The 11861-nt window shown below is 36.3% G+C and overlaps 1 protein-coding gene across 1 annotated transcript; it reads left to right on the top strand.

The window, feature by feature from the left end:
- The first annotated feature begins 5671 nt into the window (after positions 1-5671).
- LOC120112878 (UPF0481 protein At3g47200-like) lies at positions 5672-10852 on the top strand. The gene is made up of 3 exons (XM_039132865.1): positions 5672-5734; positions 7925-8057; positions 9095-10852. The coding sequence occupies exons 2-3, from the start codon at positions 8018-8020 to the stop codon at positions 10594-10596; spliced, it is 1542 nt and encodes a 513-aa protein (XP_038988793.1). The 5' UTR covers positions 5672-5734; positions 7925-8017; the 3' UTR covers positions 10597-10852.
- Positions 10853-11861: the final 1009 nt, after the last annotated feature.

The following is an 11861-nucleotide window of genomic DNA, read 5'->3' as shown; positions in this document are numbered from 1 at the left end:
TAACTAAATTAACAAAATCACATTAAGACATGAAAAAAGAAATCACTCAATTAATTGGTCTAATAATAAATAATATAATAAAATAAATTTTTAAAAAATATAATGAGTAATCTTACACAGCAAGTCTACTCAACAAATTGAGATGCAATTGCAATGTCACCTACAAACAATAGACAACTTTAAATCACTCTATTTTTTAAAATATTATTAAATCATAAATCTTACTTCCAATGTTGATGGGCTAATTTAGATAGTGGGAAAATCTATAATTTTTAAATTAAGTTTTATACTAACTAAGAAAAAGAATTTGCAAATGAATTATTTAGAGGAAAATTTGCAATTCTTCATAAATTAATCAATAAAAATGCAAATTGTTGCTCCAACATTTTGCAGTAGATTTTTAAAATAAAAGTTGTGGAAGACTTATATCTTCATTAACTTACCATCAAGCTACTTAATTTGGAAATTAAATTAACATCTAAGGTAGTAATAATTTTTTGAACTAAAAAAATTGGTAAAAAATAAAAAATAATAAAAAATTGCAATGTTCATATATATATATATATATATATATATATGTGTGTGTGTATGTATGTATGTATGTATGTATGTATGTATATGTATAGGTATGTATGTATATATATAATGGATTCATATTTCAACAAGTCTATTGCAAATCTCTAAAGAATGAAACAAATTTAATAATATTTAAATTTTAAACATGCAAACAAATATCTAACCTCTACATTAAATGTTATTAAATATGTAAACAAATATGTAAATAAATTTCTATATGTTAACATATTTTGGTTGTAAGAATCCCTGGATGCATATGTAGAACCATCTTAGCTGCTGGACAAAAATCAGCATTTTAATGTCCAAATATCTTACTCTGCCAGCAAGGGCTATTAATTTGTATATTTTAAAAGCTACGAATATGATGTATCAACCTTAGGGCTGACTTGATTGGTAGATCATATATGATACATCAGTTGAGTAGTTATTAATTTGTAAAATCATTATGTCAAAATAGTTTATGGAATATGGTTGGGGGTCAGGATGTTTTGCAATTTTAGCATTCATACATTTTAAATATGTAGTGGAATTAGCTCGACATAAATTCAGCATGACGATGGTGAGATCCTAATGATAATTGAAGCTGATTTAGATCACAACTAATTGAAAATATTATCAATGAGCGAACTGATCTTGGGAACCTACGCCTTGTGGGAGGCGGGGGATCTCAATTTGTAGGCACCATCTTCTTATGTCCTACCTTATTGGATGATGACTGATGAGGTGACTATGGTCACAATTTTCTTGAAAAGGAGAAGGCCAAATATGGATGTTAGATTGGCCCATGCAACATGATTCACGATAAACTTTGCAACACAAATTATTTATGGATTCTCTAATTTGGCTAAATGGTTACAGAGAAAATGTTAAATACCAATTTTAATTTGGTGATGCAACATAACTTCTTTTTTATCCCTTGCATTTTAATGGATGCCCATTGAAAGATATGCACAGACCATGTAGCGTTTGAATGAAGCTTAAACATCCAATTCTTTGTTTGACTATTATTCCGCATTCAGCTTTTATGTAATATAGCATTAATTTTATGTCTAGTCTTATCGCCAAATCATCCGTTTAATAGTTAGTAATGTTTATATATATATATATATATATATATATATATATATATATATATATATATATATATTCCACATAATAATGCAAAAGTATACATGGCATGGGACTAAATATAAAATGGTCATCAAAATCTCTGCTCAGCAAAGAAGAAAAAGTCATTAACAAATAGGGATGGAAATAAAATTTTTAATCATCAAAAAATAAACATAAAATGAGAATTAATTCCAAAGATAGATAAACTTTAAAGATTTTTAAAACATATCATAATTTTGTGGCACTCCACTCTTCTTACATATGGCATCATCTAGCATTTGGTTAAGTCTCGAAAGAAGTGAAGTCTGGATCGTGTCACTTATAATTTTTATGTTAGGAACCAAACACACTACTAGTGAAAAAGCAAGAGGAAGGTTTGACTAAATTTTGATATCCTCGTGCCCAGGGGCAGCCCAATACATTTGGTGGCCTAAGACGGATTCAGTGAATAAGGCTTTTTTTAATAATAAAAAAATTTAATAAGTATAAAATACTTCAAAAAAATATGAAAATAGATAGTCATCAAGTACATTATTTTAACAAAAATGCATGTATGCAACGAAGACAGGTAAAAAGCCTTTCCAGTTTAATATAATTTTTGAATGGAAGTATGGAAAAGTAATTATGCTTGAGGAAGGGCCCATGAAACTGATTAAATAATTGAGATAATGCTGGCACTACTGTTTACCATGTCAAGCAAGAGCAGAGTAGGAAAAAGTTATCCCATGGCACTTCATGGTCGAGGTAAAGGAAAGAATTTGTCTAGAAAGGACCATCTAGAATAGGGGCATTATGGGAAATTCACTCCATCTAATTAATAAAAGTCCCATCCTACCATCTCCCCTTCAAGTACCCAAGCAGCCACTGCAACATCACAACACGGCAGCCATTCAACCCCCCCTCCCTCCTTTTCTTTCTCTACCCTCCAAGAAGTCCATCTCCAATCCCCCTATGTTTCTTCCTGATGGCCCAGCTGGATCAGGAAATAATGTGAGGGAAGGAAAACCAAGACCAAAACCAAAAAAGAGAAGGGGTGAAAGAGAGGGATGAAAGATAAGAGTGGCTTCAGACGTGTATCAAGCCAACCAAATCCCTCCTCTCTCTTTCTCTCCACCCAAAACAAAACTACTGTCCCCAACTTCCCAAATTGCCACTCTGCAGGCCAGGAAACTCTCCACCTCCCTTCCATCAAGTGGGAAAACTCGTAGCCAGCTCCAGTTCCCGTTTTATATGGGGCCTTTGCTTCCTTTTGGTCAGCCTCCAGGAGGCCTTTCAATGGTCTGAGGCCTTCGCCTCGGGTCGGCCTTGCTCGTGCCCAAACAATAATAATTGAGATTTTTGTCTCATGTCGTCGCTGAGCATGTTTGAGATTGCTCTTAATAGAAGGAGAACTTAATCCTAATTGTCTCGACTCACCAAAATCCACCATACAATTTAATTTTTTTCCAAAAAAATAATATTTGAGGCTTTGATCTGCTGAAAAGTAATAAGCTTCCAGCGTGAGGTGCCAACCAATGCATGTAATTGAGGTTTAGAATTTTTGTTAACTTGATAAGATAGCAGAGAGTCTGCTAATGATAGAAATATGATGACTATTGCCTACCTGCACAAGTTATCGATCATTATGGATCCTACAGGAATAACTTTTTTTTTTTTTTGCTACAACGAATGATTCACACAAATCTGATATGAATACAACCAGCAAAATAAATAATGGATCTCATAAAGCCTTAGGCAATTGTGCCTCATAGGTCCAAAAGACACCACTGGAGAGATCAGTTGCACAGGACATCATCTAGTTCGCTGCTTCGTTCGTCTTTCAGTAGACATGCCTCGCCCCAAAGGAGACACACCCTCTTTCCAAGCTTCAGACGTCCCGCAGCAAGGGATGGATGTGAACGTCCCTAACTCGACTCTGAATACAGCCAACCACTGTGGTCGAGTGCCCGAGTGGCCTTTAACACTCTTTCGACTCGCCTTCCAATCGTTCTATATTCTAATGCAGATCTGGATTTACTGAATCTCGAGCCGAGCCGACCGGATATGTTGTTTTTGGATCGTTTATCCAATGACTCGATTTGAATCATCCATTTTGGGCCGCAAGCTATAGGGTACAATAATTGCTACATAAATATATCAATTTGTAAATAATTTACATTATTCAAAATAATGGAAGGGCCAAAGGAGAGTCCTTCCCGAACGATTAAACAGCCTGCAAATTTCACGAGAAGCTCTTGATAGCAGCCAACGACTGCGACAGGGCCGCATATTTCCTAAGGAAAAGAAAAGCTTATACTTAATAAAATGAAAATGGGCTGCCATTACTCTACTAGAGACTATATTTGCAAATTGCAAACAATGTAGAGTTGCACGGATGTCCAGCTGGGGCTCGCAAGGGAGGAGAGAGGAAAGTTTGGTGGGGGCCGACGCGGTCTCCCTTGTTTGTCTCTTATGCAAGGTGGGGTGGGTTGTTGTAGGGAGACGTGGTCACCGAAGGAGACGCGGTTATTTACCAAAAAAAAAAAAGGAGACGCGGTCTCCTTTGTTCGTCTGTTATGTAATTGTTTTATGAAGAAGACCTTGACCCTTTTGAGGCCCAAGTCTTTCTTTAGTGCTACCAAGGGGCCAGTTGTCGAGCGGTATCACTCATTAGCATAACAATAATTTTTGGATGGGGTATGATCCGACTCATTCCTGAACCAATTCTTATTTTTTTTAGTTAGGTCCGAATTATACATAGGTTTGACCCGACCCGACCAAACCCAAATTTTTATTGGGGTAGGTCTGGTCTAAAATTAGAATCCGAACAAAAAATTAGGTTGGCTCATGACTCGGTTCGACCCGACCCACCCATACATAGCAAGCACTTTGTGACCGGTTTGATTAACCTATAACTAATTGCAGCTATGAGCTATAGGAGCATGGAGTGAAATTAGCTAGACATGAGTTTAGCATGACAATGATGGAATCCTAATTTGTGGGCCCTATCCCACTATTGGCAATTGGTTGAGCCCTGACTTGTTTCATAATGCTTATTCTAACACCGATTTCATGGTTAGATAGTGCTCTTCACTTGATTAGCATTTCTTATTTTACTAGATGATGACCGATGAGCCGACTATGGTCACCATGTCCTTAAAAAGGAGAAGGCCAGAAAAGGACTTTAGACCTACCACTACAACTTGATTCGTGACGAACTTTGCAACGCAACGTACTTATGAATAATCCATTTTGGCAAAATAGTTATGAAAAATACGACAAATACCAAATTTAATTCGGCGACGCAACTTAACTTCTATTTTTATCCTCTGGATTTTAAGGGTTGTCCACTTAAAGATATGCACAGATCATGTAGCCTTCGAATGAAGTTTGAAATTTATACTCTAAATTTGACTATTATTTTTGCATTCAGCTTTTACATAATTAGCACTTTATGTTCACTCTTTGTCTAGTCTTACTGGGAGATCATCCGTTAAAAAGTTAGTAATGTTTTATATATCTATTTTCCACATATTAATGCATGAGAGTCTAGATGGCATGGGCCTAAATATAAAATGGTCATCAAAATCTCTATTCAAAAAATATTAAAAAGGTTATCAAATATCAGGGATGAAAATAAAATTTTTAATCATCAAAAATTAAACAAAAAAATGAGAATCAATTTAAAGGATAGATAAACTTTAAAGAGAAAGTTTAAACTAGATTTTACATCCTCATACCCAAATAACAATAATTGAGATTTTTGTCTCATATCGGAGCACATTTGAAATTCTTCTAAAATGGAAGGAGAATCTAAGTTTAATTGTCTAGATAAGACTACTGCCAAGCCGCAGCCCGAAGACAACTGCCAAACCGCCCAAGTTATCAGTCAATGTGGAGCGGCCCCGCCACCTTGTTGGCGAAAACTCATGCCTAGACGGGCGCGACGGCATGTCTATATATTACGGATAGATCTCGGAATCAGAACCAAAAAAAGATCGGAAGTTATAATATCTTGCGTGCGAGTGCTGCCGCGCGCGCGCTCAAATTTGGCGTTCCCTCGTGCACGGTAAACTTTCCCCCACATTAATTAATTTGTCCGTTTGAGATGCTAGACTATTAAATGGATCAGGGTCGCTCAAAGGTGTGTGTTTCTTATATAATATCAGGTTTGGTGTTACAATATTCTTTTCTTTCCTTTTCTTACAACTTCAGCTGAGTTTTTATTTATGATCTTCTGAATCGTACAAAAAAACTTACTTAATTATTGATTTTCGGTAAAAATTAGATTTACCTTCTTTGTATAATGATATTTATATATATTTAAAAGGTTTCTTGATATTTTTACTTGTGGATCTAGGTATGGAGTAAGCAATACACATTAGTGAATGCTCCATAAATATTTATTTAATGTCCAATATATATATATATATATATATATAGATTTTGAATATAAAATATACATTTGTTTAGATTATTGCCCTCTCTCACAATCCATAAAAAAGTTATTTATTGTGGAACAAAAAATTCGATGAGAATAAAGTTAGACAAACTTATCTTATTGAGACTAAAATAGAAATAATCCAAGTCCTTCGGATCATTTAATGTGTGTAAATTCATCACCACCAAGCTAGCCAGCTGGTCGTGTGTAGAATCACACCTTTTCACCGCTCAAATGCCATGCTTCACCAAAACAATGATCGTGGATCATTTTGAACTTTGGAATGAAGAAATTGGACGCATGCTCGCACGGAGAAAGAGGGAAAGATTCTTGTTGAGAGAGTTGAGAGGTAGGAGGGAGGGGTGGGAACCGAATGTTAGCTTCTCCCAACATGGGCGCCCAATCCAGACTCGGTATACCAAGATCTAGTAACATCTAAATATCTATAATTTTATAAAAAAAGATTTATATGACTTTCTCGCAAAATCAATATTTATAAGGAATATTTTAGTGAAACCCGCTAAGATCTTTTGGTTAAGTAGCTTAATTTCACTCGCTATGTTCAAGATATTATATAATAAAAGTAGCTTGCTTGCAGCAACTGCGTGATTTTCTCATGGAAAAACAATTATTTTAATTTTTGAACTAATGTCTGTTAGATAATTTCTCTTAGAAATTATAGTAACTTACTTGGTCAAGCACTTTATAAATCGGGTTGTAACATAGACGAGGAATCTCTTGATGGCACGCTGCTGAGTGATATGATAAATTTTAAACATGAAATGAGAATCAATTCTAGATATATATAAAGTTTAACAATTTTTAATACATATCACAATTTTGTGACGCTCCAGTCTTCTTGGCATCATCTATCATTTGGTTAAGTCTCTAAAGAAGTAAAATGTGGGTCATGTTGGTCATAATTTTTATGTTAGGAACAAATCAAACTACTAGCGAAAGAATAAGAGAAGATTAGACTTGATTTGATATCCTCATGCCCTAATAATAAAAAATAATTTAGATTTTTGGCTCATGTCAATGCTGAGCACATTTGAGGTTCCCCTAAATGGAAGAAGAATCCGATCCTATCCTAATTGTTTTGACTTATCCAAATCCACTGTACAACTTAAGATTCTTATTTTTTGAAAAATATTCAATATTTGAAGCCTTAATTTACTGAAAGGCGAGCTCCTAGACTTAGAGTGAGGTGCCAACCAATAAATGTAACTGAGATTTAAAAATTCTTTCAGCTTGATAAGATCGTGGAGGGCCTGCTAATGATAAAAATATCAAGGCAACTGCCGACCATACGGCAAGTTTGTCATCAATATGGAGCCGAGTGGAATTGTTTTTCCCATCACGTTCACCCACTAACTGCTATGATGCCTCCATGTCCTTTTAGCGACTTGAGAAGACCATCTTTTCGTGAAGCAGTGCGGCCCCACTCTGTAGTTGGCAAAAAGCCGAGCTATATTTGTATATATTACTGATAAATCTCGAATCAGAAACAAAGAGAATTGGAAGTGACGAGGCACGGCTAGGAAAGAGATTTCTCGGAGTGGTGATAATCTTTGCTTCCTCTAGATCTATTTTTTAAATTAAAAAATACTTTTCAAAATATTCTAAGGTATTTGTTAATTTGCTTGGCTCATATTCAAGAAATATAACAAAAGCAACAGAAACTAAAAAATTTATCCTTGCAAATCAGTTATTTTATATTTGAATTATAAATGTCCCTTTTATTTCTAAATCATTTTTTTTCTAAAAGTTATATCAACGTTGCTTGCTCATTGTCAATGTCTCCCTGTACATCATCAGGTCGTGGCGTCGATTCCAAAAGGCAGGAGAGTGGATGTGGTACGCCCTGTCCCCAGATCGGCCTTTCATCACGTTCCAAGGCCCCGTAGGGAGATGGTGAGACTAGACGAGCTGATCCCTAGTGGAAACTTTGGTACGTCTACCTCTTTCACCGTTGGCTGGTTCCCGCCACGGAAAGCAAAAATCTTCACCAACCTATCGACCACCAATTACAAAATCTTGGAGGATGAATTATCTCTCATCTAATCCATATTTAGACCTCCATTGTAGATTAAGATGTGGTGTAAACAACAACTATTAAATATATTATTTGAATCCTTTTATACCTATATATATATATATATATATATATATATATATATATATATATATATATATATATATATATATATATATATATATATATATATATATATATATAGCAATGACTGAAATTTGTTGTGGTTGGAATTTTTCTCGAGTCTGGCATTTCTTGAATAAAATAAAGATCTCATAAATTTTAAAAAATAGGAAACCTCAAATAATCATAATTTCATGATTATCATAAATATTATCATATTCTCAACGTAATTCTTAAATATTGTGTTTTACTAATTAGAAGTTATCACTCTTGATGATATGATGTAAATTCGGTACGTTCTATTTATCTTTTATTTTCTGCATGAGAGATAATTCAAATTTCATTTCTCTATTCTTACTTATTTCATTTTACTTTCTAGGTTTTAGGATTTATCTGTCATTTATCTTTTTCAAATTGTGGTCAAATATTGTCAACTTTCTTGTTTTTAAATGGTTGCTTTCTAATAATTTCTCTTGGAGTTCTTGGATCATGGATGTGATATGGTTCTGAACGAACCATAGAAAATCCTTATTCCTAGCAGATGTCTAGATCCCTTAATTCTAAAATTTTTGCTTGTTTCTGCACGAGAAATAATTAAATCCTAGAGATTACTTGCATACCGTCACTTCCATAATTTAAATACAAAAGGTTTCTTGCCAAATTTGTTGGGCCCATGTGCAAGATATTGTATAATCAAAGCAGTTTGCTCGCAACAACTGAGGAATTTTCGCATGGAAAATCAATTATTATAATTTTTGAACTAAATGTCTGTTAGATAATTTCTCTTAGAAGTTATAGTAACTTACTTGGCCACGTACTTTATAAATTAGGTCGCAACAGGGCCGAAGAATCGGATGAAGAATGGGGCAAAGAATACCCTGACAAAGAGGAGTGGATCAAAAGTGTTTGGGAGAAAGTAAATTTAGCACAACCTACGGACCATCCCGAGGAACCATGCGCCATCTTCGAGGTCCCCAACCACATCCAACAGTTGGAAAATGAAGCCTACAAACCAATAATTGTTTGCCTCGGACCTTTTCGCCGCAAAATCCCGGGGAGTTACATCACGAAGTACCACAAGCGGCGGTGTGTCCGGCTCCTTCTATTGCGTCATCGAAGTCAGGAGCGTGCACGTCAATTGTTGAGCGGGTGCTTGTTGGAGTTGAAGAAACACGATGAGAAGGTCCGGAGCTGCTACTCTCAGGAATTCTCCAAACTGAATGCCCAAGATATGGCAATGATCATGTTGCTTGATGGGTGCTTCATCATTTACCTCATGCTAAAAATGTGTCCCAGGAAGGAATCAAGAAGGAGACAAAGAAGGCGAAGGGGATTGCAAAGGAGAGAGGGTATGATTGAGACGAGGGAAGGGGAGGTTGTTTTAAATATCGAGGAGGATGAGCAGCTTGAGGGCCCAACTGTGGCAGGGCTGTTCACAATTCATGTAGTGATTTATGATCTGCTGAAGCTTGAGAACCAAATTCCTTTCTTCATCATCCGATTGCTATTTGATCATCTCAAAACATGCGAGGATGGACAGATTGATCTTGTTGACCTTGCTCTCCAGCTTTTCAAGGGCATCCATCCCGAGAAATCCAAATCATTCGAGAAGAAGTCCCCCGAAGAATACCATCATCTGCTCCATCTATTTTATTCATCTCGGATCCCTTCAGAAAAGCCAGCAGAGTCCACATCTGCACCAAGAGAAGATGCTCCCAAGTGGATTCCTAGTGCGACGGAGCTCCTCAGGGCTGGGGTGAAGTTCAGGAAGAAGGAACAGGCAGACAGTTTCTTGAACATACAATTCCAGAGAAGGAAGATGAAGCTCACGCCATGGCTATGCCTCCAGAATTTGTGTTTAAAGCTTAGGAGTGGGCGGATGGAGATACCACAACTGCAAATCTATGGCTATACCGGTCCTCTCTTCCAAAACCTCATAGCTTTCGAACAGTGCTATTTCGACACTGAGATGTACTTTACGATATACGCACTCTTTATGGACTGCATCATCGACCAGGCTGAGGACGTGCGGTTGCTCCAATTGAAAGGCATACTGGAACATAAGCTAAGCAGTCCTCAAGATGTGGCAGACCTCTTCAATCAGTTGGGCAGTCGTTTGCACTATGTTCGGGAAAAGAACTACCTTGCAAAACAGATTAAGGAAGTAAACAGCTTTTATGAAGTCAAATGCCACAAAAGGCTTGTTACTTTGAGGCGAGACTATCTTGGCAACCCATGGGCTAAAATTTCAGTGTTTGCAGCGGCCCTTCTTCTCTTTCTGACCATCGAGCAGGCAGTATTTTCTGCATTGTCCTATTTTCACTCTCCATAGGCGTCATTAACCTGCTTGCCTGTGCAAACAGGGATCAGGCAACAGATATAATGGAAGGGCGAGTGGACAAGAAAGGATTCCCTCCAAACATAGATACTGGAGAATTTTTCGTTTATCTGGGGAGAATAGAAACTAGACGATTAACTATGGTTGTTAGGTAGTATAGATAAATGCAGTTGGCTATGCTGTTGACCTCATAAAAAATAATTTGCTGCGATGTATCATGGTTGGTTTGTAATTTTCTTCAATGTTAGCTATTGGGTCTAATGTGGTTGTGTCGCCCCAAATCAAACATCCAGGTCCGAGCACATAACATTGCCGCATGAGCCCTAGACCGATGCCTTAGAGATCATGCAAAGCTTAAGGTGAACAAATATCCAATAACTTAACAGGACATAGCTGAATAACCTAAATAAATAAATCCATCATATTCAAATAATCCAACCGGTTTAGTTACAAAATTTTCAAATATTCCTCGATATCAGAAAATAAACTAACTCATAACTCTAATACTCAGACTTCACCTAACCCATCTGAAACTATGCATCCTACGACTCTGCAAAAAAAAAGGTATGGTTGTGTGAGCTTTACAGCTTAGTAAAAATTCAACACACTCACACCAATATAAATATAGTAAATTTAAAATAAATATTAACTACAAACCTCATCAAAATGCAGACAAAAATTATAAAGCCTTATATCGATTATTCAACATAGCTCAAAAAATTCTATATAAATATGCATCCATAAATGTATGTCATTAAACATATAATCCATTCTAGAAAACACATAAGATATTATCATGTAGTGGTTTTATACTTTTAATTTTCTATTTTTATCCAAATTTTCTATCAAATTCTGATTTGGACTATTCATGGTCACGCTTCGGCCCATGACCGGCAAACCAAAACATCCGCGCTTCGGTCCACCGTGGCAAACAAAAAAATCCGCTCTTCGGCCCGTAGTGGCAAACCAAGATAACTGCATTTTGGCCCGCGGTGGCAATCCAAGATAACTATACTTTAGCCTATAGCGGCAAACCAGAATATCTACGCTCTAGCCCGCGGAAGCAAACCAAGATAGCTACGCTTAGGCCTTGAATAACCCAGAACCTCATCTAAAATGACTAGCCAGAAGGTATTATTTGGATTTCTTGATCCTGTATAAGTACCCAAGATCTACCCAGCGAATAACCAATATAGGACTAAACACATGTCCGCACGTATCCTCATATACTCCCTCCGTTTAAGCTCTGACATCCTCGT

Source organism: Phoenix dactylifera, chromosome 1 (assembly GCF_009389715.1).
Source record: "Phoenix dactylifera cultivar Barhee BC4 chromosome 1, palm_55x_up_171113_PBpolish2nd_filt_p, whole genome shotgun sequence".
Lineage (NCBI taxonomy): Eukaryota > Viridiplantae > Streptophyta > Magnoliopsida > Arecales > Arecaceae > Phoenix > Phoenix dactylifera.
Note: the sequence above shows the minus strand (reverse complement) of the source record. Positions and strands in the feature narration are given on the sequence as shown.